The 27,869-nt window shown below is 41.3% G+C and overlaps 1 protein-coding gene across 6 annotated transcripts; it reads left to right on the top strand.

Annotated features, from left to right (window-relative positions):
- Nucleotides 1-725: 725 nt before the first annotated feature.
- Nucleotides 726-27,869, top strand: LOC117494926 (coiled-coil domain-containing protein 136-like). 6 transcript variants are annotated; one of them, XM_034145934.1, is made up of 12 exons: nucleotides 726-1,021; nucleotides 2,614-2,750; nucleotides 10,890-11,189; nucleotides 15,302-15,376; nucleotides 16,437-16,739; nucleotides 19,156-19,273; nucleotides 20,339-20,615; nucleotides 22,081-22,209; nucleotides 23,873-23,985; nucleotides 24,359-24,412; nucleotides 25,382-25,432; nucleotides 25,581-27,869. In XM_034145934.1, the coding sequence occupies exons 2-11, from the start codon at nucleotides 2,699-2,701 to the stop codon at nucleotides 25,401-25,403; spliced, it is 1,443 nt and encodes a 480-aa protein (XP_034001825.1). In that variant the 5' UTR covers nucleotides 726-1,021; nucleotides 2,614-2,698; the 3' UTR covers nucleotides 25,404-25,432; nucleotides 25,581-27,869. The 6 variants fall into 6 exon arrangements, 5 of the variants coding, with proteins under 5 accessions (XP_034001825.1, XP_034001826.1, XP_034001824.1 ...); XM_034145935.1 differs by lacking the exon at nucleotides 726-1,021 and adding an exon at nucleotides 1,088-1,244; XM_034145933.1 differs by lacking the exon at nucleotides 726-1,021 and adding an exon at nucleotides 1,088-1,284.

The raw sequence follows: 27,869 nt of genomic DNA, 5'->3' as shown, positions 1-27,869 counted from the left end.
CGTCCATTTGTGTTTCTTTTCAATTACAGGCTCCATTTCTGAGGGCGCCTTGCATATGACTTGTTAAATGTGGAGAAAACAAAGACGACAGTATGAGCGGATGGATTCCCTGTGCATGACCTCACACTCGGCGGGACAGAGCTCTGTTACAGAGCAAACACTCACAGACATTTGGCATATGGCACTTGGATATACTGTACTTTTGCTAAATTAAAACTTTGGGTGAGGTTGCTGTAGAAAAATGTGATTGATTGTCTCATAGTGTCCAACAGTCCAGCCATTCAACAATCATCTCAGTGTGTTTTGGCAGATAGACTTCCATCCCACCCATCTGGTTCAGCAAGCAGTTTGGAACAAGCAGTGAGAATAATTTTAGTGTTGGACCAGGGTTTAATCTTGTATTTGCATTCCTGCTGTGCTCGTTCTGCTCTGCCACCAGGCTCCTGCCACAGTCTGTGACACGGTGGACTGAAGCAAGAAATTGTCAGCTCCTTATCAACACCTTGTCAGCAAACCGCTCTCCCTTCCTTTGTGTGTCAGAGAGACTTTTTGTGGGACAACTTTGAAAGATGCTCGCATGCTTTATCTCCTTGTCATGGCTGCCTGAGGAAAGCTGTGCAGAACCACCCGGAAGTAGAGGAAGTGTCTATGAGCGGACATTTATCTTTTCAGTCTGGTTCCCCTTTATCCATTTACTCTTGTTCACAACCACATGTAGACCGTGTTTCTATTTCCGTTGCACTTACTTCTGTTTTTTTCTTACATTTCCTCTTTCAGATGTCGGCAGGTTCCATATGTGTTTGACTGTGTTGTTTGTGCGTCTGTGTGCACTTCCTGCTCTTTGACAGTGCTGTGATAGGAATATCCTCCTACTGGGCCAGCTAATGGTAAAGCCTGACCCTCCTTTCCTCTCTCTCCAAGCTGAGAGACTGTTTCACGGCACACCTCACATTTCTGGCTCCTTACGTTCTGCACAGAAGTTGCCAGATGTGATAGCGGCTGAAGAAAGAGTGAGTAAGAGGTGAGAGACAGTCAGAGAGAGAAAGAGATGTGTGTGTGTGAAGGGAAGTGATGAAAATAGAGGTATGTGTGTATGTGTGTTTGACACAACTGTCAAAGCAGTCAACAGAAAGAGAAAGAGAGTCAGCAAGGGGAGGAAATGAACAATGGAGGGGAAATAATCAGTAATCTGCGGTGGTAGCTGTCAGCCTCCACAGCAACAGCCTGTCTGGACCTCATTATAGGTAAATTCATCTGGCTTAGGGGCCAAGGCTGTACATGAGGGTAAGAGGAAGCATGTGTGTGTTAATGTGTGTGTATGCAAGCAAGCACAGATGAATGAATGCTACGAAGCAAAGACAGAGTTTTGAAATGTTTTGGTGCTGTGATCCTGTCAGCTCTTCTTGAAAGCTGTTTGTATTCGGGTATACAAAACGTAAATTTAGTTTATTGGAACTAGACAAGCCAGTTTGAATTTGCATTATGAAATATGTATGGGTTCAGCATTTGGCAGGTGAATGCATTGCCATTCACTGGAGATCAGCTATTCTTGCCAACTATTTCACACCGGTGGATTGATCTTGCAATTATTTAACAAGGTCTAATGTATCAAAGGGAAAGTGGGGCGCAGTGGGTTGTGCGTTGGTGTTCGGATCAGGGGGTCACAGGTTCAAACCCCACTGCAGTCAGCATGTCGTTGTGTACCTGGGCAAGACACTTAACCCCAAATTGCTCCTGTGGGGATTGCCCACAGTATTGAGTATGTAAGTCGCTTTGGATAAAAGCGTCTAACATGTAACAAGTAATGTAATGTAATGAAAGTCCAGGATATACCACCATATATATTTAGATTTTTGGAAAAGATTCAGAAACTATATCAAAAAGAAAGTACTCAGATGAAATCTAACACATTTTTTATGTATCTGTGCATCTATGCAAATATACGTTTTGTTGTTGCGCAGAATAGCACTTTTAAAAGTGTTGTATTATTATAAAATGTTATACAATTATTTTCAGTATCACTAAAAAATAAATACATAATCTTGTAATTTGTCAATGTAAAGCACATTTTGGATACTTTGTGTTCTACCGAGTTGATTAATAGTTTATACATCATAGACACATCATGTTACTTGTTACTTAAAAAGTAACTACTAACTAGAAATGGCAAATAAATGAAAGTACAGTATTTCCCTCTGTGATGGAGTAAAAGTATAAATTGGCAGAAAATGGAAATACTCAAGAAAAGTACAAGTACCTCAAATTGATACTTAAGCAGTACTTGTGTAAATGCACTTGGTCACATTTCCACCACTGTGTATTTAAAATAGCTGGGGTAAAAGAGGGAATAAATTGAGGGAGGGAGGGAGGGAGAGCTTGCCGTCTGGAAAACAGCATCCCCCTCCTCCCTGCTCCTCCCCTCTTCCCTCTCGGCATCTCTCCCACGCTGCGGAGCGCTCAGCCTTCAGCTCCCCGGACCCAAACTCTCCCGAGGTTCAGCCTCTGTGTGTGTGTGTGCATATGTGCATCGTAGCCTGCATGTGTGTGTGAGTGAGTGGCGAGTACTAGTGCTCAGTACTTTCCGTGTGTTTCTGCCTCTCTCTCTCCCTGCAGCTGAGGTGGGCGTGTGGAGCCTCTTGACCCTCTCTCGCCCACTCTCTCCCGAGTCTCCCCCTCTCCGCTGCAGCTACAGGGGGCTATGGATGGACTGCGTTTACCTCCACTCATCGAGGAGGCTCTGGACTCTACAGGTCTGTTCAGCTGTTTGTCAGTGTGTGTATGTGTGTGTTTAATCGCGATGATGTGGCTATTTTTAGCACCCGTACTACAGATAAGCAGGAAAAGGTAGAGGGGTCGATGTTTATCTCTGCTGAGAAAGAGTGTTTACTGCCAAAGCGAGGGAAAGTGTGAGCTGAGGCTGTTGGCTGAGGAGCTGCAGAGAGCTGGTCAGCTGGTAGGAAGTGGGGATATTATTATAGGAGACTGTCTTTATTAGGATCTGTGCCGAGCTGATACACTGCATTTCTGTCAGCTGTGGACCTTTGATGGAGGCAACGTGCTGCCAGGTAAATATAGAGGACTGGCACCCAGAGGCATGTTAGTCAAGGCTGTGTTAGAGGGGCTGCATGTGTTATTCTGAGACTAATGAATTAAATATTAGACCATTTAGTAGTTATGGTTACAGTAGTTTCCTTTTTATAGGGGTTTGGGTTAGTATGGGGTATGTTTTTGGGTTGTAATGTTGTGAATAATACACAAACTCTCTCAATTCTATATGTATCAATGATATATAATGTAAATACATTATATTTGTTGTCTGGGCCCCTGTTCTCAAGCTTCCTACAGCTTATTGGGCATCATTTCACATGTCTCCATTATGTCTTTTGATTGTATTTGTAATTTTTTTTTTTTAAACTTGATGATGATGACAATGGATGGAGTCTGGATGTTATTAAGCTTCTTTTTATGCTAAGGTTGTTTTCAGCTCACCATGTATGCTTGTGGTGGACTCACTTTGCATATAATGGTTGGGTTCGACAGCTGCTGTTGAGCTTGTTTGGTAACTTTATGAATGTGTGGCATTGGGCACAGTGCATTTTCACAGAATCAAGAACGTGTGGAATGTTTTCATGTGTGTCCGACAACAAGGAGTGTGTTTTCTTCATGTTTTGTATGGGCGTGAAGACAGAGCAGCTCTGTGTGGGACCCTCCTGTTTGGGAGGATGTTTGTCGGTGTGGAGGGGCTCAGAGAGAACCACAGGTCACAGCCCTCTGACTGGCGGCCATGTTGCTTCCTTTTCCTGCGTAGTACATGTCCTAAAACTGAACTTTCAATAACAAGCATGCAAATTATCTCTCAAAGCCCCCCTGCTCTTCAGAGTCAGCTGTAGACTTACTACACTGCTTTGTTGTTAGCGTGTAATTTCCTTTTTTTTTTTACATTATGCTGATGCCTGCGTATTGACCATCATAGCATTTGATGCTGTCTCAGGAGAAAAGCTTCTTTCCTAACAAGCTTGTTCCTGCCGTCTAAACTCTGGAGACCACTTTCCTTTCATCACAGCCTGAGGCATGCTTTTAAAGCCAGAAATTCAGCATCTAGTGATGGCAAGTGTGTGGTTTAATGGAGTGTGAATCCTGATCATAATAACGATAGACAAACAGCAAAGAAGTGGATTTGGGTGATGGAAGGTATAAACTCATGTCTTTTTGAATTTCATACACCCTGGGATTTTAATGGATCTAAGTGCATTCATTTTGTCCTGGATCAGGTCAATTATCAATCTGACACTTTTATTTTAAATGCATTTTCAGCCCTGTTGGGACGTTGTTCCATACTACCCTGGAATTAATGCTTCTACCACTTTCCACATCTACCAACAGGGAATACAGATGCTTTTACACAAACACACGCTCCCACTGATCAATAAAACACCATTAGCAGCTGATCTCAGCCGTCGGCCACCATATTGTTCCTCCCACTTGCACCAGTCACTGAGCATATCTCCCTCCATCCTTCTCTCTCCTCTGCTGTCCTACACAATATCTCTTCCCCCTCTTTCCATCGCAGTCCTCTGCTCTCTTCAGCGCCCACACACCCTCCAACACACTCACGTGCACACACAGGCATAGAGACACAAACCTTTGCACCTGCCAGTGCCTCAACCCACACATTGTTTCTCTCCTGTCCTCTCCGACTTTTCCCTCTCCAGTGTTGTACTCTCACCTTGTGAAATGCACATCATCAGCAATATTCCCAAAGGGTGGCCAAACAGGGTTTATCTCAGCTCTTTAAATCTAATAAATAGCAAAGTTGCTGCTGTAAACAAACTTTGTAGATCTGGGAGCTGCAAAGACCTCTGAGAAAAACAACAATGTGAGATTCTCACATCACTGTTTAATATTGCAAATCAAATGAAAACAAATCTTGCATGTTTTTCCACCCTCAGGCATCCCATTTCCTCCCCCCTGCACCATCCTATCCCATCAGACTTTAGAGCCTTTTAAAACAAGCTTTCAATGCACTCTGCAGGTACCTGAAATAATTGAGTGTGCCACATGTTTTTTAATTCTCACTAAGTTGAATAATGGAACAAAATCCTCATACTTTCAGGGGAAAAAAGAAGGTTCATGAACTCATAACTCCTTCCTGCAGCTTAAGCTATTGATTTAAAATACTTTTATTCCCCCCTTGCAAAAAGGCTTGGCACAGACAACCTATCATTAGTGCGTTCTCTCTCCCCATTAGTCTTTATGCTTTTTGGATTCGCTACCTGACGAGCTGTGGTGCCCCGTCTTTCCTCCTCGTTTTAAAGGAGCCCTATCTTGCTTTTTGGGGGTTTTCCCTTTCCTGTAGTCTGTCATATGGTTTTTGTGCATGTAAATGGTTTGCAAAGGCTAGAATCCCAATGTTCCGTCCAGAGGGAGTTTCTCCCCCACACACTACCCCCCCCCTGCCTGATACGCCTCCATTGGACTCTTGTGTTTACTTCTGCGACATATTGACATCACTATGCAACACTCGCACTTCCATTGGCTAGCCCTCAAACACATTGTACGTGATAGGTTAAGGGGCAAGACAGCTCTTAGCGTTTGACCAATCACAACAGAGCCAGCCAGCTAACCAATCAGAGCAGACTGGGCTCTGGTTTTCAGACAGAGGGTGAAAAGACCTGCTGCAGCACAAATAAAGAGCTTTTTGAACATTAAAGCATGGAAACATGTAACAGAAGAGAAACAAAATACTAATATGAACCTGAAACAGGGCCAATTTAAGTGATTTAAAATCTTTGACAGATTGATTTAAGGTGGGAGGCAACAAATGCTTGTTAATACATCATTTGTGTTCATGTTTTGTTCTCTTTCATATCCCTTAATGCAAAATAAGCAAATGTAGACACAAACAGGGCACCACCACGTACGCCCATGAAGAAACATCTTCCCTGAATCTGTCACCTGCAGTAATTACACACTGACACGCTTTGTGCATGTTCATGTAATGAGGCTGATTTATACAGTATCTCTTTCTACAATGTCTTTATTCTGTTGACCCACTTTCTATTATTCCCTTTGAAAATGCAAACATGGATTCTCCATTTAAATAACAGAGTGGCTCATTAAGTCAGTCCTACTCTTTGGTGCTTATGATCCCGTTTCTTTTCTTGACGTCACGGGCTGCAGTTGTTCCTCACTTTCCCTGGAGTGTTCACGCTCAAACTACAGAGACAGAGGGAAAGAGATCAACTCGCATTGACCTCATTAAAGACCTCCATCCCTGTGGCTCGCTCCTCGTCTGAAGCTGCTGAGTCTCACAGTTTGGAGTCAGAACATCTCACATGATGCCGGCTTCACTATGAAGTGAGCTTTATGGAGGGACACCTGATAAGATCACGTGGGCTTCTCTGTGGGGAAAAGCATTAGCAGACAAATGCCAAGCAAAAGTGTGCACAAAACAGCTTTATCGCCAAGGTGACTTTCCAGATGGTGTATCCCTGTGTTGTTGGTGTGCAGAGGTCACCATAGAGATAAACTAGTGTGATGCTTAACCTGACTCCTTTTAGTTTCATGAGGAAGTGAGCATCTCCCAGGCCATTGCATAACTCCACCTTCCTTGCATCTCTCTTATTGTTTTCTCCTCCTCTGCTCCTATTTCGCTCTTGCAAAGTCTCTCCGTGATTTGTCGACTCCTACCTCCCTTCCCCAAATTATGTGTTGCCGAGGAAGTGTGCCAGTGCAGGGGAAAAGCTAGCATCATAGTGCTGGGCTGGTTTCAAAGCTGGGGCGGTGTGCATTATGCATGGCCTCCCACACAGCTGCAGAGCTCCATGGCATATATGCACAGACTGCAGCTTAAACACGTGTGATCATATATGAGTATGGACTCATCACAAGTGGGCCTAAGAGATAATACAACATGAAACACAAGCCTGCATATCACCATTTTGCATATACACACACAGGTTTAAGTACAATTACACACTCATGCATACATTTTATACACAGAATTAGGGCTGCACGGTTTAAAGAAATAACTATTTGTGTTTATATGGATTTTTTAAAATTGCGATATGATGTGTGATGTAAGAAGGAATGAAACAATATTCACATTATCATCGAAAATTACGCAAAATTATAATGTGATTTTTTAAATAAATGTGTAGAATAATTTTTAGGTCGGCTCCACAATACTTTATTCAGATAACTTTTGCAAATGTTGTCCTTAAAAAAGATTGCGCTTACCACGATTAGGATATTCTATTAGTCCAAAATGCGAGAATAGACTTTCAAGTTATTGTGCAGCCACACACACACACACACACACACACACACACACACACACACACACACACACACACACACACACACACACACACACACACACACACACACACACACACACACACACACACACACACACACACACACACACACACACACACACACACACACACACACACACACACACACACACACACACACACACACACACACCTCTCTCTTACAGTGCCTCACCACATTTCTCCTCATTAACATGTTCAAGCTTGGTTCAGCACGAGGCTCCATCACACTACACCTGCTCACAGCCTCCAGCTCCGGTTTCAGTGAGCCGTCATTTCTTTTTACAGCTGATTTGACTCCAGATGTTCCTCTCACCACAATGAAATGAGAAATATAACCAGCAGTCAGGGGAAGAGAGCCACGTGTTACATAGAGAAGCTTTCTTGCAATATATCACGTTTGAAATGACATCGCACCTGATTAAATAAAAGCATAAAGTATAACAAATTAGTATCTTTCTTTTTCAGAAATATCTTGTTTGGTATACTGCCATCTACTCTTTATTATTATAGTGTTATAATGATTTTCTTTTGTGGATTTCAGTTTTTGCTGCATATTTAAATAGGCTCTATTATGCCTTCTGGGTTTCCTTTTCCTTTAGTGTGTTATATAGGCTTTAGTGCATGTTAATGGACTGCAAAGACTAAAATCGCTCCAACACATTGTAAGTGATAGGCTAAGGGGCGGGACATCTCTAAGCGGTTGACTAATCACAACAGAGCCGGCCAGCTAACCAATCAGAGCAGACTGGGCTCTGGTTTCAGACAGAGGGTGAAAAGAGGTGCTGCAGCATAGGAAGTATGAGAAAATTAAAGCACGTTTTGAAGATTATAGCATGTAAACATGTCACAGTTGAGACACAAAATACAATTATGAACCTCTAAATAAGCACATTATGGCCCCTTTAATACACAGAACTGAAAGTCTAACAGCAAAATCACACGAAGTGTTTTATGGAGAAGGGTTGCTGCGCTGCCAGGTCAAATCCTCACTCCTCTTCAATCAGGCAAAGTGCAATTATAATTACACTCCACACTTCATCTCCGAAAACCAAATCAGAAGCAAAACAACAGGCTTGTGTTGCCAAATGACTGTTCAAATTTAATCTCAGACATCTTTTCTGAAATGCTGATGGACAACACAGCCCTGCTTGTTGTCTGTTTTATAAAGTGGCACAATGTTCGCAGTGACATACTCAAAGTGTTTGGCTGCAACGTGATTACGGAGGAATGTACAGGCCAGATAAAGCCATCCTCTGCCTGGAGCGGTAACTCTGCTCCTGAGATGCCTCCATCGCTCTTGTATGCAAGAAGTGTCCATGTCTAATGCAATCCCTGCGAGACTAAAGACCAGCACTGAGCCAAGTATGCTGTGGAGTGATCACAGGTGTCATTGCAGACAATTCTGCTGCACAATGTGTTTGACATTCACTCACAAGGTGAGGCGATAAAGCTTCCTTAAGGACTGAAGTGATAAACACACAGATGGGAGTTGCCAAGAAGAAACACTGGACGTATAGGGATGGCTCTCTAGGAAGGTTTTAGAGAGTTAATGATTGGCACAGAATGATATGGTGAGAGGCAGAAGCTTATACATTTGCATCAGAGGAAGTTAAAGAAAGTAGAGATGGGCTTTCATATTAACAGATGTCCAAGACAATTCAGCAGCAGCTACAGGAAGCGGGTAACAAGTGTGCACTAAACTAAACTAGCCTTGCACTATAACCTATATTTCAGTTGATTTTTAATCGGCTATCGTTTGTGCTCATTGTAGGGCAGTCTAAATGCTACATATTCAGATGCGAGTGATTATTCAGTGGGGAGCTTTTTGTCTCTTGATGGCCTTTTAGCCGCCGCTGGCTGTACAAGCAGCTCCGGCCCCTCTCTCCTGCTCCCTTTCTTCATGACTAACTCATTACACCAGCATCAAAGTTTAATGACAAAATAGCCCAGTGCTCATGAAACCTCTCACATGCCTCTTAGGGGGGCTGCATTGTTTAAATGAGGACTATTATGAGACAGGAAGGATGCAGCCTGCTGCTATTGCTATAGATATGATTAGAAAAATACATGCTTGGTTGTGATGGAAATAGTTACATCTCGTGAGGGGAACAACAAGGCAGAGAAATAATTACCACAAGAGATGGAAGCATCCCTTGAGCCAGGATTACCCCGGTGAGCATCACTTCTAATTAGATAGATCTTTAGTTAATGCTTTGCTGAGTCCCCTGCTGCACTTTTTTCCTGTCCCATCTCTCTATTCCCATCTCGGCAAACAATATTCCCCTCTCCCTTCCATACACTGCTTACAGTACAGACATACATGTTCAGAAACCACTTGAAAATGAATAGTAGATGCTGCACATCAATTTATTTCTGAGATTGGACTTGACCGCGGAGGGCATGTTATTGAGAAATGAGAGAGAAATGGTCTCAGGCCAGTGTGAGATGTAAGCAAAATGTCCTTGGATGAGACAGTTACTGTGGCACAAATGATCTTTTAACCTTTAACTGCACCTGAGAGCAAACCGACACTGTGAATATAATATGCATTTAGCTCTGGCCGTTTCCCGCCTGGCAGCAAATCTCATCTAACTAATGGGAAAAGACTCTTCTGCCTCGTCTAATGAGAATTTACCCTCATGCTGTTGTGCTGCAAATGATGCCCTCCCTTCTCGTTTTCTGACCTGCTCTGCATTCATCTCTGCAGCCTTGGCAACCAACAGCTCTAATCATGTCAAATCGAGTATACATCATAATGTTTCATTGGGCTTTGTAGACTCTCTTCAGGACGTTGATGCGGACGAGGAAAATCAACACAAAACAAAACAATAGAAAACTGCAGACAGCCATGAAATTTGACACGGTGTAATACAAGAGAGAAACGTGTTTTTGTCACATCTCTCGTACTAGCTTGTGTTATTATGGACTTGGAGGTACATTGCTGAGTGGTGAGTCATAATGATTGCTTCAGCATACAGCTACAGCCCCCCCCCCCTCTGTCTCTCTCTCCGCATTGTGTCGGCTTACTCACTCCACCTACTGGTCAGAAATGTTAAGTCAATGAGCGGATAAACCAATGTAAAACAGATGTGTCTTAAAACTGTAACCAGTGGTCATCAACAGGTATTATGTATTGATAATGTTTCAATTCATAACAACGTAGTATCAAAACGTTTTGAGCCAAGACAGTTTATACAGCTTATATTTTGATGCATTCTTCCAAACGTGATTGGATTTCTTTTTTATCCCTTTCTATAAAAAACTAAGCTCTATTATAATCAGAAGTGTTGTCAGTATTTTTTTCTATATTAAAACCGTTATGTGTAGTTGGGGTATATGAGTGCAATAGAGTTTGGTGTACAATAGACTCAATGCAAGATAAGATCACAAGATGGTGCTGTTGATCCAAAAGAAAACCGTGTGCTGTATTCGAATCAATTTAGGTTGATGACAAAGAGGTTTTTCACCTAGTCATCTCTCTTCCTGTCACCCTCTCTTTTTAATATCATGAATCCCATTTCTTAAATTTCACTCTCATCTTTTCCTCAGATGACCCGTGCGATCTGAAAGCAGAGTGCAGCCCCACCATGGACAACCAGATAACAGCGAAGGAGAGAGGCATCCTGCAGGAGAACAACGAGAAGGAGGCGATGGACCAGGAAGAGGAAGAGAAGAAGCTGAAGGAGCAGGAAGGCGAAGGGGAGGAGAAGATGAACAAGGAGCAGGAGCCGCTGACGGAGGAGCAGGAGCTGGAGGAGCTGAGGGCCCAGGTGCTGCAGCTGCTGCTGGAGCTGGACGACGCCAGAGAAACCTCCAACCAACACCAGGAGAGCTTCCACGAGCTGCAAGGTCAATGCTCTACCTTTACACTATATATTCATTATTTAGTGCCTTGAATCATTAATCGTCTTCGAACACAATCTTGTATCCATTATTTACTTACAGCCATCTGACCTGATATCAAGAGCTCTTAAGCCACATGCAAACATCTTCCACATAACCTAAATACTGTCATTTCAGCCCAAACATTTAAATATATCTTTCAATGCTAGAGAGATGCCAAATCTTTAAAGAAATACATGTTAAAACAATGTAATATAAAAAAATCTTTGAATAAGCTAGAAGTCCCTGTAGCATATGTAACTGCATGGCAGATGTTTTTTGTCACAATTATCCACAACTGGAGTCCCCTTTAACCTTTAATTATATGGTGGCAATTCAATGCCATCTGCACAGTGGGATCCTAGCATAAACACAGGCTGAATGGAGAGCAAGCAACAGCTTAATGGTGTGTGTGCATTCATAAGGCGGCTAAGTCAGTGGCAGGTTGAACCAAAAGTTGATACGTGATGCTTTAAAAAAGGGGCCAATTTGAACCAATTCGGGCTATAAAGTAATTTCCTTTTAAGAGTGACCATTCATGATGTATTTAAAAGCTCGACCACTGTCTTTATCTGCCGTTTGCATTCGACAATATTTTTGCAGTGCCTACTAATCGCCTCATTTCACTGATCACTATCATTTTCGCTTTTGCGTTTCCTGCATCTGCATTTCATGTGTGAAATGTTAAACCATAAAACAAAGTGGACAACACAGAGACTAAGATCCACATTCAGTTCCCTTCATCTCAAGTGTATTGTCAATAAACAAGAAAAGCTTCAAACTTAATGAGCGATTAAACATTTACATTTATGGGCCTTCTGCCATCTGGAGTCTTCCTGCTATAAATCAGCTTAATTTATGTAGTAAGATGTCATGATCATGGATTCCATATTTAATCAATATTGCAGTAAAAAAACAAACATTGCACTTTTCCATCTCAGTGATAGTTTACATTTTTATCAGTTTTCACACCACAGAAGAAAACTCCTTCCTCTACCTGGACAGCTTTACTCATCCCGACGTCTCCGGTTCATCACAATCTAGTTGAACTTGTAGAAGCGTAATGTTTATATGCGGTCACTGACACGGTCAGTTCCTCACAGGCGCTAAATGGAGCATCACATCATAGCTTAGAAATGATGAGCTTAATGTTCAGGGACACGAGCAGTGAGTAAGGCCTTGGGTATGGGCTAGTGAGCTCAGTGTGTGTGTGTGTGTGCATATTTATGAGTGTGTGTATATGACTGTGTCACACTAAAAGACACGGTGAGCTCAGTTGTTTGTTTGGCAGCGGTAGAGGCATTCCTCAGACAACTGTGTTCATGCTGAGGGAGGCTTCCAGACTGGGTGTCCTAAATCGCATTGAGAAAACACATTTGTTAAACTCCCTCTGAGGACAGTCAGCTGTCCCCATGCTGGCAGCTGTTGGGGTGGGGGTCCTGAGTGACATGGTCAGAGAATGATGTAAGGTGAGGTGAAGAAAAAAATCAAATCAAGGGTCTACAGAGGATTATTAATACAAGCTGCAAATCATGCTACACTCACCAGGAGACAGGACAGGAAATGAGAATGGGGGTGGGAATGACATTATATCCACCAGTAGAAAAATGTAAAGCAGAATAGTTTTGCTGAATTTTCGGTTACCTCAGGGAAAGTACAGCAAACTAGACTCCCTGCTATATTTTCACACTATATTCAATTATTTACCTCGAGTGGTATGGTGTATAGCCTTACAGAAAGTGTAGTTTTTCTTTGAGATGTCTTGCTAGAAACATTGTCTCAATATAAAAACGCTCATGACAATTGTTGATAGTTTAATAATCTGCCCTGGACTTGTTTTGTATGTCATTCATTAGTATATTATTTGACTCACCTCTGCTTGTGTTTCAGAAACTTTCCTGCCTCGCGTGTTCTCCCTCCAGTTTTCTTTTCTGCCCTGATTAGTTTCACCTGCCGCTCGTTAGCCCTGCAGTCACCAGCCTCCTGCTCACCTGCTCCCACTTCCCCATTAGTCTTTCACAATTTGTAGAGCACAACTGTCAGGAAGGACCCAAACACAGACAAAAAGCAGGCTGCCTGCAGCAGTTAAGTGATTTATCGCTAACAGATAAGAGTCCAATTGCAGGAAGGTAACAGGTAAACAAAACCCAATACAGAAACTGACAAAGAACAAAGGAGCTAGGCTAGTATAAATTGTGAAAGAGTAATGGGGAAATGGGAACAGATGAGCAGGAGGTCTGGTGACTGCAGGGCTAACGAGGGAAAGGGGAAACTAATTAGGGCCAAACAGACCAAGGGTGTTTCTCAATCGCGAGTACGCTTGCTTGGTAGCACATGTCTGCCGAGCATCTTGCTTCAGAAGCGAGGCAAGAATACTTCCTGGCATTCGGAAAACGAAGTGTAGAACACGCTAGCAAGTGTGCAGGTGTGCGTCATATGAGAGGCCCCGCCTTACATCTTCCGACACAAATTTGGGGAAATTGGTCCGTGCGCAAAGCATTGTGGGGATTTTAAGACCGCGGAGTCTACTCATGTGCAGCCTCGATATTTCTCCAAACGGAGTACGCCGGGCTCGGTAGATTTCCAAGTATGCTGGAGATTGGAACAGTACTTCGGCGGCACTCGATGACGTAGTATGCTTGAAATAGTGACTCTACAGCAGCTTTACTCGCGATTGAGAAACACCCCCAATCTGGAGGGAGAACACCAAGGCAGGAAGTGATCAGTAACAAGAGGAGAAATAAAACAGGAAACACTAAAAAACAATGAGTGACACAAACAAAACTTAACTAACGTGCAGCCCTGTGAAGAAGTACCGCGGCTTAATGCTATCATCAGAATGCTAACATGATCACATTGACTCTCAGGGTGTTTCTCAATCGCGAGTACGCTTGCTTGGTAGCACATGTCTGCCGAGCATCTTGCTTCAGAAGCGAGTCAAGAATACTTCCTGGCATTCGGAAAACGAAGAGTGGAACAGGCTAGCAAGTGTGCAGGTGTGCGTCATACGAGAGGCCCCGCCTTACATCTTCCGCCACAGATTTGGGGAAATTGGTCCATGCGCAAAGCATTGTGGGGATTTTAAGACCGCGGAGTCTACTAATGTGCAGCCTCGATATTTCTCCAAACGGAGTAAGCCGGGCTCGGTAGATTTTCAAGTATGCTGGAGATTGGAACAGTACTTCGGCGGCACTCGATGACGTAGTATGCTTGAAATAGTGGCTCTGAAGCAGCTTTACTTGCGATTGAGAAACACCCTCAGAATCAGAAACAGGTTTATTACCATGTAGGTTGACACGTACGAGGAATTTAACTTGGTGTCTTTGTGCATACATACAAGTAAAACATCAATTAAAAACACAGATAGAGAACTATTTCAAAAAAACTATAATAGCATTAAAAAATATAGTAAAATATAGCAGTATTTACATTGAACGCCAACAACATCACAATGACTATGCAATCTTGTTGATGTGAGGCTGGTTTACTGTTCACCACATTTTAGTCTTGATAAAATTAGTGTACCGACTTATCCCTCATATTTATTGAAACAAAAAAATGCATTTCTAAATATATATACAGTATATGGCTGGATACCGCTAAAGGTAAGGTTAGGTTGTATTTGGTATGTTGTAGTAATTTATCCTTTAAGAATATACAGACTCAATTGAAGGTCCTCTGTATTCATCTAGAAGCTGTTGTTGTATTAAAACTATATTTAGATCTGCCCAAAGCATGCTAGAGAAAGGACTTGGCATAACAGAGACCAAATGAAACAGAGAGAGAAAAATAGCAGCAAACTAAAAGCACAGCCAAATTAATCTGCTTTATTTCTTTTGTTGACCTGATTTGAAAAATAGGTGAAAATATACTCATATCCTAACTCATCTTATACAATATGCTGGTCAGGCCCACATGTATTAACACACTGACATACACAGATCTGCTTGTGTCATTCCCACATGCCTCAAGGTTGAAGAGCTTATCAAGATGTCATCTTTCTCTTTGGCTGCGGAACTGACATTTTCTTCTTATCTCTCTCCAAATCCTCCCCTCCGCTCACTTCACCTCTCCGACAGATCTGTTGGAGGACGAGCGTCTGACCAGCGCCCATCAGGCTGAAGCCTTCACCCGCCAGATCCAGAATCTGCAAGGTATCAACAAAAATAAATAAAACGTCAGCAATAAAGCTCTATGCCCTGAATAAACCCAGGAAATAACTATGACTGTTCAACAAAACAGAATCGAATACAGATATTGAATATAACATTTCTCATGTTTTTCAATAGTCAAGGTCATGCGGATTTACTGTCTGCTGCCTGTGCGGAACAATTTGTGAGCGTTAATCAACATCTTGTATATCACTGTAAGGGATTTCTATTATCCTACTAGTTCTCTACTGAATAGTCTCAGACAGAAAGTGCTAAATAAGTATGCCAGGATATGATTGACAAGAACACGTTAAAAGCTTGTATTTCTTTTTGGCATTTTCTTATTTGTGACCATTTTTTAAATTCCATTTGAAATAAATAAATCATTCACATAGAGACACACAATTATTCTTCAAAAAGCTGTTTGTGTTTAATCATAAGGGGTCAACAAAACACACCTAAGAACAAACAGTACAACTCACACACCCCCAACCCACCAAAGTACATCATTTGAAAACAAATGAAGCAAAAGAAAAGAGATAGAAAAAAACTCCAAACTCAATCTGTGCACAGAAATAAACAAAGAAAATGTATAAAGTGTTGTTTTTAAGCTGCTACTTCTTTTTCAGTCAGTTGGATGAATGCCAAACTATTGCATTTGCATGCATACAACAATCAGGTCTTAAGTGTTTAATTGAGTTATCAAAGGTTTTATTGGTGTTATTTTTGTGTTAACATATAGTCTGGACAACACCCTGAGAAAAGGTCTGTTTCCATCAGTTACATCAGCTCCACTTTCATATAGCACACACACACACACACACACACACACCCACACACACACACACACACACACACACACACACACACACACACACACACACACACACACGAACACACGAGCACTCCACCCACTCACAAAAACATACAAGCCCCCTGTTGCAAAAGCTCAGGTGAGACACACACGCACTCACACTCTCAAATATATAAATCTATAGTAATGCTGCAGTCCCACCTACACATCCCCCATAAAGCCACACTTCTCCTCCTCCTCTCCCCACAGCCCAGCTGCGCTCTGTGCAGGAGGAGATGGACAGCCTGGAGGAGGAGAAGGAGAGCGAGCTGGCCGAGGCCCAGGAGGAGCTGCGAGTCGCTCAGGAGGAGGTGATCCTGCTGCAGCAGACGGCGGACGAGGCGGCGGCAGAGAGGGAGTTCGACATCGCCTCGCTGCAGGAGGAGCTGTGCCGCCGGCGGGCCGAGCTGCAGCGCCTCAGCGAGGAGACGCAGGAGTACGAGCTGGAGATCACCACGCTGAGGGCCGAGATCAGCATGAAGAGCCAGCGTAGGGTGGCCGAGAGGAGAGAGGGTGAGGGGGGCGGGGAGAGGAGGTGTAGAAATAATAAGGAAAACACAATAGGTTCAAGATTCAAGGCTTTTATTGTCATTTGTGCATAGCTACAGTGTAGTTATGACAATGAAAATATCAGGTCACAGGCTCCTCCAACAGTGCAACAACAATACAATGGATAAAATAGTGCAAGTAAATAAAATAAAATAGAATATAAAAGGGATGGATGTAAGAGAGGAAGGTGGAACAGAGTGCCGAGGTGGTTTTGGTAGTTTTCACACATACCTTCTCCTTCTTTCCAACATTGTTTTACTTACAGTACATAATAGATAAGATTAATCAAGTCCCGTATTGACACTTCATCTTCACACCACATGTATAAAGCCATTAGTGGGAGACATTTATCAAACTCACATGAATGTACAAATAGTCCACGATCAGTCTTTGTGCCTGATATTATGGAAACGGAGCATGATGTTATAGATGTTCTTCTTCCAACCCTCATATCAGCTTAGCACCCCGCAGTCAAGAACATTAATCATTTGTGGGGTTTAATAAATATTACAAATGTGATGCTGAGTGCTGCAAGGGGAGTGGTGTCTGAGTGTGTACGTGTGAGTGTGTGTGTGCATTTAAAATACCAGGGACATGAAGTCATGAGCGGGAGGGACACACTCTTCTAACACATGATATCATCGCTGGGCTCTGCAGTCTCAGAGGGGAGCTCATGATATTTCATACTGGGCTGTTTCATGTAAACATCACACAGAATGGCATTAATATTGAAGTGAAATCTAACTCACAGCGGGCAATACTTTTACAGGAATAGTTTTTGACATTTGAGCAAACACGCTTATTTGCTTTCTTGACACGATGTGGTGAGAAGAACCAGTAACTTCCTGGATTCTACCCTCTTTGCCTGGCAACCGAGCAACAGTCAAGGCACAATCCAGCTAAAATCCCTCTAGAAAACATCAAAATGTCTTTTAACACTTAGTCTTTTGTGTGGATTAAACAAACAAGATATGATATTTTAATATTGAGCTAGTAGGCAGATTTTGTTACTGTTGGACAGAGCCGTACTAGCTGTTTCCCCTGTTTTCAGTCTTTAAACTAAGCTAAAATAAGCTCACTAGCAACTGGTGCTAGCTTCATGTTTAACAAATTGGCATTGGGTTGACATCAAGCTACTCATCTAACTCTAAACATAGTCATATTAGTGCTAAGACTTTATAATAACCTTATTTGAAAATGGTTTGTTGATAGATAATTAAGCTTTAGTTAATAGTTATCAATAACGGTTTACATACAAATAAATGATAATAATGTTTTAACTAATGAATGCTTAAAGGTGGGGTATGTCATTTATTTCAGAAACACTTTTTGTTATATTCCATGGAATGCTCTTAACATCCTGATAGCAATGAATATATGAAATGCTTTGACAATAAATACATTAAAAAATGTCATCTGTGGAAGCCGTAGTACTGTAAAAAGCACGACCAATCATTTTAGCCGGCCCGGCTAAAATAACTGGATGGCCTACCTGCCTGTCAGCCTTCCATCTGTGCACAAACTTATCTCGTGCCCTCATTGGTCATGTGCGCGTTTGTGTGTGTTGGAGGAGGGGCTCTGTAAGGAAGTGGCCGATTTTTTCCGGTTGTGTATTTTCAAATTCTAGCGCACTCAAGCTGGTTTCTCCAAAAGTACCTACCCTACCTTTAAGTAATGCGAACATTTATATTGTTTCATTAGATTAGATAATACCTTCATAGCTAAAAGAGAAGATCACAATAATATATTAAGTAGTTCTTGATGCATCAGAAACAATGATGGACAAGACCATTTAACAAGTAGTAGCCGTCCAAATAATGCCTTTAGTCAGTTTACTATAAAGCCATTTCTAACCCTTCACAATGTTTTTCAAATCAGTAAAATTGTATATCTGGGACAACATTTTTTTTAAAGTGTAACTATTGCATTACTAGATAACTAATTTGTTAACATCAATCTAAATGACTATTAACTTAAGTTGAATCAACTTTACTGAACCACTCAAGGAAAGAGTTCCTTAAGTATACTCTTAAGATGTTGTGACTATATCAAAGTCTCAATCAGTAACATTCAAGATGAGCTCACCTTATCTTCCTTCTCTTAACCTCTTCTTGGCTCAGAAGGTAGTGTTGTCGTCTATCAATCTTACGGTCGGTGGTTCGATCCCCAGACCCTGCAGTCAACACATCGATGTGTCGTTCAGCAAGACACTTAACCCCGAGTTTCTCCCGATGGCAGGGCCAACGATGTGTGAATGTTAGTCTCCCTGAGCAGGTGGCACCTTGTATGAATGGGTGTGAATGGTGACAAAAAAAGGAAAAAGTGATATATAAACACAATCCATTTAACAATTTTCTGTCTGACCTCTCTGTCCTGCCAGGTGACGTGGACCTGCTGAAGGAGGAGTGCCGCACGCTGAAGGAGGAGTGTGAGACCCTGAAGGAGGACAACAGGCGTCTCACGGAGAGGCTGCAGCTGCTGCAGAGACAGAGGACATGGTGAGAGGTCGACGGCTGCTCTCTCATCAGCTGTGCTTCCTGCATCAGCTGGAAGGGGATCCCTCTGGAATATTACCCTCGTCATTCACGCCACGTCTCATTTAGAAAGGCCCGGCCACCTGTTTAATCGCTGCAGTACAACTGTAACATCATACGAGGGATTACACACACATTTATTAGATGATAAGTAGATTGATGGAAAGATAATGGACAACAATTTTGAAATTGAAAGTTAATTCTTGACCCTTAAAAACTATTTCCTCACACGAGCTATGTAGCAGCTGCTGATTTTTTTTTAGCGCATCACACGATTTCCCTCAGCAGATGGGAAACTGGGCATCTGCTGATGGAGATGTCCTGATAAATCAAAAGCAATTTCTAACTTTATTTATAGCGCTATTGAAACCGATGTTACTTTACAGGAATAGAAAGGGAAAGGATGAGTTAGGAGAAACACAATATATACAACACAGAGATACAGTATAACCCACCAAATAAGTTATACTATTAATACATTTGCAGTAAGCACTACGTCCAGAACATACCAATTAATATGATGATTATTCAATTTAAATTCACAAATCAATAATGCCAAACATGCTCTCGTTCCAGCTCTGCTTTGCTCTGTTTTGCATATTTTTGAAGTTAATAAAATAAATATGTTTTGGTTTCGGACTGTCGGTCAGGCAAAATAAGCAATTATTTTGTGATGGGCCTTTTGTGACATTTAACAGACCACACAATTAACTGATAACAAAGGAAGCAATCATTTGATTAATCTAAAATGACAATAATCTTTAGTTGAAGCCCTATTACAAGGCTGGCTAGATACATAATGTCTCAATCAGTTATCAAATGTTGTGTACGTCATGAGGAAATCTCTGCATATGAAATGTGACAACACAAACGCTAACAAGCTCTCACTAAATAATTGCTGGAAAAAACACGTTTAGCCTTTCATCTGGGAAATGATCGGCCTATTTGGAGCCAATGTTTGAGCTCAAGGCCTTTGCAGCTGAAATCAAACGTTTCTCGAGTTTTTCACAATTATTCCTTTTCCTCCAGCTCCAGCGTCTACCTGTCTCTGAAGGAGGAAGACGGAGAGGAGGGCTCAGAGGGGAAGGATATGCAGACCGGCTGCGATGAGGTCATGACGGAGAGCTACATGACCATGGCCCAGTCTGGGAACTGTCGCCTGGTGGACGCCTCCATCCAGAAGAACATTTCTTTTGATGGGAAGCCCGCGACACAGAGCAGCTGGAACGGGGGCATCGGGGAGATCTTCTCCCTGAGGGAGCAGCTCAAACAGGCGGAGGAGAAGGCCTCACAGGTCCAGAGAGAGGTATGGTGCCCTGGGAGTTCACAATATGAATAAAACATGGGATGATGTGGGTCAGCCATTATAGGAAAATTGATTTCAATCAAACACCCTGCTGTCCAACCCTTATTATACTGCTGCAAGGTGAGACATTACAGAAAAAAACATTGTTTTTGTTTTCTGCTCTTGCTCTGAGCCAGAAATCTCCACTGCAGCAGCGCTTATATACACCAGACTTTCAAGTTGTATTCCCATCTATCTTCTGAGGGATTTTACAGAGGGGTATAGTCATAAATCATTCATACCCCGATTTATATAACATTTTATTTCTGAAAACCTAGCGAAAATAGATGTTTTTTTTATGACTAAGGGCAGTATTTTTTGATTTATGGAATGTTATCTAAAACATTCTCTTTAAAAAATTGACTCTTATACTGACAACAAATTGAAACAAGAAAATGTAACCTGACTGGATTCAATGTTCAGATTTATGTTTTGGAAATGTATGAAATCAGCACATATTTACTAAATAATGTTTCAAGACAATGCCAAATTTGAATATTTATTTTTTATAATTAACATTTCAAAACACTGCTAATACAAAACAAAATAGTCTTAATGTTATTATTCAACTGTGGAACTTCCATGGTGGTATCTAGTCCGGCAGTGGCTCAATCAGGGCTTGGACTGGGGGCTGTAGGGTCGCCGGTTCAAGTTCCCGAACAGACCTAAATATGGGGTGTGGACTGCTACTTGGAGAGGTCTCAGTTCGCCTCCTGGGCCCTGCAGTGGTGCCCTTGAGCAAGGCACTGGCCAACCCCCCCAACCCTTCCGGGCGCTGTACAATAGTTGCCCACTGCTCCTAGTACTAGGATGGGTTAAAAGCAGAGAACACATTTCACTGTGTGTGCTGTGTGCTCTGCATGTGTGACCATTAAAGAGCGTTTCATCCCTCCGATTCTATCTAGAAGTTATATTTTTACCTGTAGCGTCTCCCCTTAATACATGCAGTCAGTCCCCTGCTGTAGGGAAGCGCCTGAGAGTGTGTCCTGTGTGACCTGTGTGTCCTGTGTGTCCTCAGTGTGACCTGTGTGTGTCCTGTGTGACCTGTGTGTCCTCAGTGTGACCTGTGTGTGTCCTGTGTGACCTGTGTGTGTCCTCAGTGTGACCTGTGTGTGTCCTGTGTGTCCTCAGTGTGTCCTCAGTGTGACCTGTGTGTGTCCTGTGTGACCTGTGTGTCCTCAGTGTGACCTGTGTGTGTCCTGTGTGTCCTCAGTGTGACCTGTGTGTGTCCTGTGTGACCTGTGTGTGTCCTCAGTGTGACCTGTGTGTGTCCTGTGTGTCATCAGTGTGTCCTGTGTGTCCTCAGTGTGTCCTCAGTGTGACCTGTGTGTGTCCTGTGTGACCTGTGTGTCCTCAGTGTGACCTGTGTGTCCTGTGTGACCTGTGTGTCCTCAGTGTGACCTGTGTGTGTCCTGTGTGTCCTCAGTGTGACGGGCTGAAGACGGAGCTCCAGGAGCTGCAGGTTATGTACGACAGCAGTCAGAGGGAGCGCACCGAGCTGGAGGAGGAGCTGCAGCGCTGCAAGGCTGAGCTGCAGAAGCTAGGGGGGGCTCAGGTGAGGGGCAGACATGAATAATACAATAACATACAGTTGGTATCAGAAGTAGGTAAACTGATGTAAATGCTATATATACAGTATGTGATTGTGTCAGTTTTGTAGTTAGATTTGCATTTGCAGTGCAGGTGTTTTTGTCTTTTAAATGAATGTGAAAATATGAAAATATTCTAGAAATAGTTATGCTATGATGACTACACAATTAAAAAAATGCTTTTTCTTTGCACTCACACTGTCAACCAACACGCCTCACATCACACCTACTGTACCCTGTGTCTGTTGAAACCTTTATATGTGTCTCATACTGTAAAAATCTGTTTTGATATGAACTGACCTGGCCTGTCAGCCCATATCAGTATTTACTGTGGGCATTGGGCTGGGGAACATCCCCCCTGCTGTGTCTGTGTTCTAACTTCTGTGTGAAAGCTGTGCTTTAATACTTTTATCAGACAAAAATACAAAACCTGCAAAAAAGGCATTCAGGCGTCAAGCAGAGAATGCCCTATTTTCAATAACTAAATCCTTTGTAGGTGTTTTATATTTTTCAATTGAGAAAAAGTAATGAAAGGACCGTTGAGATTGCCTTTTTACTTTATTAAGACCTGTTTTGTTCATTTTAATAAGGTGCTGTGTGAAAGTTAACTTGCAGTCAAATCAAATAAGTTGTTCTTACAATAACACTCCTTTTATTTTTCTCTAGTCACAGAGTCGCACTATCATGTGTTGCATAATAAGTGTTTGAAAGCATGGATAGTTTTTATGTGTTTTCAAATGCTCACGGGAAAAACAAAACTGTTAATTTGAACCGTTTGAACCTCATTATCTTAACCATCTTATGCCTTTTGTTTGTCCTCTGGGTTTGACTTTTTTTGCAATCGCAGCACAGTGTGACTGTTCCATTTACAGACCCGAGGCCAATCTGGGGATTTAACTGCATTTCAAAGCCAAGACAGACTTTCTGCAAGTTGATTTTCATACAGTTTTAAAAGGAAATTACAGAGTATTTTCCTACAAAAATACTTTAAAAAACAAACCAAAGAACAAAACCAGTGGTTGAAGAAATGTTAAATACTTTACTGTAATATGGTCCCTTATGTTTTATGAGAAACAAACCGTACTTGCACTCTGTGTTTTGTCTTCATCAGCCTAATGAGATGTGTGCGTCAAACTGTCTACCCGTGCCTGTCTCTGATACTGTCCTTGTCCTCTGAATGTCCATGACCTCTCAGCCTGTACGATCACAAAACATCAAAACAAACTACGAGATGAGGATAGAGAGACAAAAACACCACCATACGCTAGTCACAACATTCATGCTGTATGTCTGTCTTTCTTTGTCACCATTACATCACACGCTGCCAACAAATGCCACACAGCACTGCTCGCACATTATTACACTGAGTTGAAGATGTGTATGTCACCTTAAAGTTATGCTTTGTTTATTTAACAGCAAATGTGAATCGCTCCATCAAAACCCCTCCCTTTTATATCACAGTCATAGACCATGTCACACTTTTGATTTAGAGATTTGTTGTGGTGGTCCATTTGTTTTGTTGTCACACCTTTTTATCTGTGTTTATATATTATTTGGATACTTCAATCCATCCATTCATTCATTCCCTTCATTCCCATTGTATTGTGTTTGTTTTTATTCCCTCCTCAGAGATTCATCCATCCGTCTGAGCACCCTGTTCTCTCCATCCCCTTCATAGGAATGATTGTAATATTGGCTGTGGTCTGGTGCTGGTTGTCGGAGCTGGCGTCCCAGAGGGCAAGGTATGGGAGGAGCTTATCTCTATCTGATGCATTATGCTAAGTAAGGCTCTTACACACTGATAACATAAAAACACATTTTCTGCCAGGCCTTATCTTGCTATGCAGATAGTTTTGCTTCTATTTGCTCAGGTGTTGAGATATCCGTTTTTGAGTCTTACCCCAAAAACAATAAGTGGAAAAATGTTGTTCCTGTTTACTCTGGATTATTCACAGAAACTATCAGTAACAGAAACAGTTTTTATAGGTACTATACTGTAGAGAGAAAGTCTATTCTGTGAATAATCCAGAATATTAAGGATACTGTTTTTACGTTAAGACGTGTAATTGGATTTTTATATTTTTAAAATTCACCTCACTTTCATTTGGGTTGAAGGAAAAATATCTCAAAACCTGAGCATGGCATCTGCATGGCTCGATACTGCCAGACGTAAGTAAGAAAATATGTTTTTGTGTTATTTAGATGGACTGACCATTTAATATAAAAACATTTTCAAGATTCATTTGGAGTGGTGGTTGGTATGGGAGGGTCTAAACTGAAGAAAAAGCCAAATTTGCCTGAAGTGAATAAAGGTAGATAATAACATTAAACATTAATGGAAGGTGGACGTGGGACGGGTGGGCAGTTTGGCAAATTCGAATAAAATATGACTTTAAATGTAAATGTGCTGTTTTGCCAATAATTAGATAAGAAAACGCCTTCAATGTTCAGGTCGACTATGACCCTTTTTTAAATGTTATTTCATGCAACAAGGCCCTAAAATCTGCATAAAAACAATACTAGCAATTTTTTCTGTTTTGGTGGTTTGAAGATCTCCAAAACATTGTTACATATTTGATCACATTTTTGATGATTGAGTTTGAAGAGATATTAAATAGAAAGGTAAACAAACACCTTCAAAATAAAAATGTGAATGTAGATTTTGTGGTTTTGAATGGATTCCAAGTAAGGTTTTGGATTAACTATGAAGGCTTGAAACAGGCGTAAACCGATAGCCTGGCGCTGTCCAAAATAAAAATATATACTTACTAGCACATCTGAAGCTCAGTAATTAACACGTTGTTCGTTTAATCTGTACACACAAATAATATAATAACAACAATTTGTGGTATTTGGGGGCGCCAAGAGCCGTAAATTGTGGGCCGGTCGCTGTAACTCTCTGGTGTTTGGTATCACCACAATCAATGAAGACAGCATTTGGGAGGACGGGTAAACTTGGTTATTTATTTAACCACCCTTAAACCACAAATTCTTATTTAAAGTAGTTTAAAAACGATTTGTGTATGGATTCAACAACCAGGATGCATACTTTTATATGGAGTTTACGAGATGCTTGTAGGAGGACATTTATTTTTGAATTTCAGAGAGAGCTAAGCTAGCTGTTTCCCCTTGCCTCAGTTTGTATGCTAAACTACGCTAATCCCCTCCTGTCCCCAGTTCCAGAGAATGGTAACACTTTTATCATCTAACTCTGTACAAATTGAATCAGCATATTTCCCAAAATATTAAACTAATCCTTAGCCTAATACATGTTATCTGTGCCTGAGGAATAGCCTCTGCTGACTCTTAACACCACTATTTTCCTGTCTTCCTTCAGGGGAGTGAGGTAGGTTGGAACTCCATTTTGACTATCACTGCGGCCACAGCAGTGCTGCTGATGATGACTCGCTTGTTGAGAGCTCTCGTCCGATGTTGATTGGATGGGCAACATCTGCACAGCGACAGACGTCTGCTTCAGTCCAGCTCTCTCCTGCCGCGTCTGTACACTGAACTGGAATTCTCTAAAAGTGAGCTGACAGCCGTGTAGTAGAAAAGGTTGTCGCTAATAGGAAGATACATGCACTGAGAACGATGCACTCAGTCTCATTTGAGGTTGAGGACGATGAAGAGTTGACCTGCAGAGAGCCAACAGAGGACTGATCTCACTCCACTAAATGTTGTGCTTTGTCTCTCCTCCTCTGTGTCTGTGAATATTATGTTTCTCTCCTTTTAGCTAACAATGTGATAAAAATGAAGGTTTTGATTTTTAACGTGCACCAAGTGGTTTTGGGTTTATTTATCCATTATTTATTTATTTGTTTGTTTGGATATTGTTCATAGATGTCGCTGATAATAATGAAGAACATGGAGTATAGGCATTTGATGCACTGAAATCCCTGAAATGTACATACAGTATGCCCTTTAAATGTTAATACAAAGAGCAGTTTGACATTTTATGTGAACGATTTGACTTAAAATGGTTGCCTTCCTTTGAATAAATTCTGCTTCTGGATTGAATGTCGCAAAATCTGCATGATTTAACAACATGCCAACATTACCAACTATTCTGCCACCATTATTCTGCCAAACTTAACTTTGGAATATCAAATTGATGTCTTTCGATTGCTAAGACAAATGATATGCAGTTACAATGAGAACAATTGTAAACAACTGTCAATCCAAGCCCAGAGCAGCGAGCTCTTCTTCACATTATTGTTATTCTTATTTCTCCAGGCTCGGTCACTTCCTGTCTTGTGTCTGACTTCCACTTTCCTATTTAATTATCAATTTAACCGAGACGCCAGAAAGTCTGCAAAAGTTTCTGATTCATCTCACCTGCCCACAGCTTGATTTGAATTTCAGTTATCTTACGCCCACAGCTACATTGTTACACTTACAAAATGTTCGCTGTAGTTTTTCTATGTGCTATTAAAGATATCCCAGCAACTTTGGGAGCGAATCTTAGGAGGCTCAAGCTATAATATTGTTATATTTTTGATCATTTCAATGTGGAGAAATAAGCTTTTGTTCCTCTCCAGCAGGAAATGGCTAGTGAATTGTTATTTAGATTTATGGGGATCGCAGGTTGTTCCAGGTACTCGGTGTAAAATGTCCGCCAGCATCTCCTTGTTTACTGACGACATACTTTATGTAACAAACTGCAGAACAGATAAACACCAGTGGACATTCGGCTACACTTAAATTGATCTACTGTTGTGACTGAGGTGACGATTGGTGTTAGTTGTGAGGGCATTTTAGCAATTAATATGGTTACAAAATATTTAAATAGGAAGTTGTCAGGACATGTTTGTTAAGGCAGTCAATACAAAACATAAATATGTATATGTGGAAGGACTCTGATTATTGTTTATATTTGTGAAACGTATTTTTTTGGTGAAAATAATTAAGGTTTAAAAAAAGCATGCTAGAAAACATTTAGAAGCACAATATATCATTTAAGTTACTTTGTATTCCATGTAAATAGTTATGACATAAAGTACTATGGGAGAGATATTTCTTAAATCCATTTGTACTCGCTTTGTAGAAAGTGAATTCTATTTTGAAAGAGCTTCGTATATTTGATAGCCATATTATATGCTGTGTAAATGTTTAGTTATGGTGACGTTATTCAGAACTGCTTTCATTACTAATCTTTTTCAGTACCTCTTTGTTGAAAGGTTGTGTAGTCATTGCATGCATTTCAATTGCATTTTACCTTAGTTGCTTGAAAGACCAATTTAATTCAGAAATGAATTAAAAGTCTTTGCTGACACATTTGTCATTAAACAAACTCCTGATAAGCAATGCCTGAGCAATTGTATTTCTATTTAGGAAAATGAACAAAGGTAAAGATGAGCCACTGGACTGCAAATGCTTCACTGTCTATTCAAAAATATATCAGCAATATAAATTAAATTCCCATTGACTGCAATGGTACATGTTATAATTATTTTCATGATTTCCTGAATATTATCTTTATCATAGTTTCACAAGCTTCTATATTGCACTGTGTTTCTCAGCTTGTTGCTTTACATATTGTGGTTTTCAATATAGTTTGTGGCTATTTTGTTACATCGAGGTCTATTTTGTACTGTAATGACTTGAGAAAATAAATATAACTCCCCCA

This window comes from Trematomus bernacchii, unplaced genomic scaffold (genome assembly GCF_902827165.1).
Source record: "Trematomus bernacchii unplaced genomic scaffold, fTreBer1.1, whole genome shotgun sequence".
Lineage (NCBI taxonomy): Eukaryota > Metazoa > Chordata > Actinopteri > Perciformes > Nototheniidae > Trematomus > Trematomus bernacchii.
The sequence above is the reverse complement of the archived record's forward strand: the minus strand, read 5'-3'. Positions and strand labels throughout refer to the sequence as shown.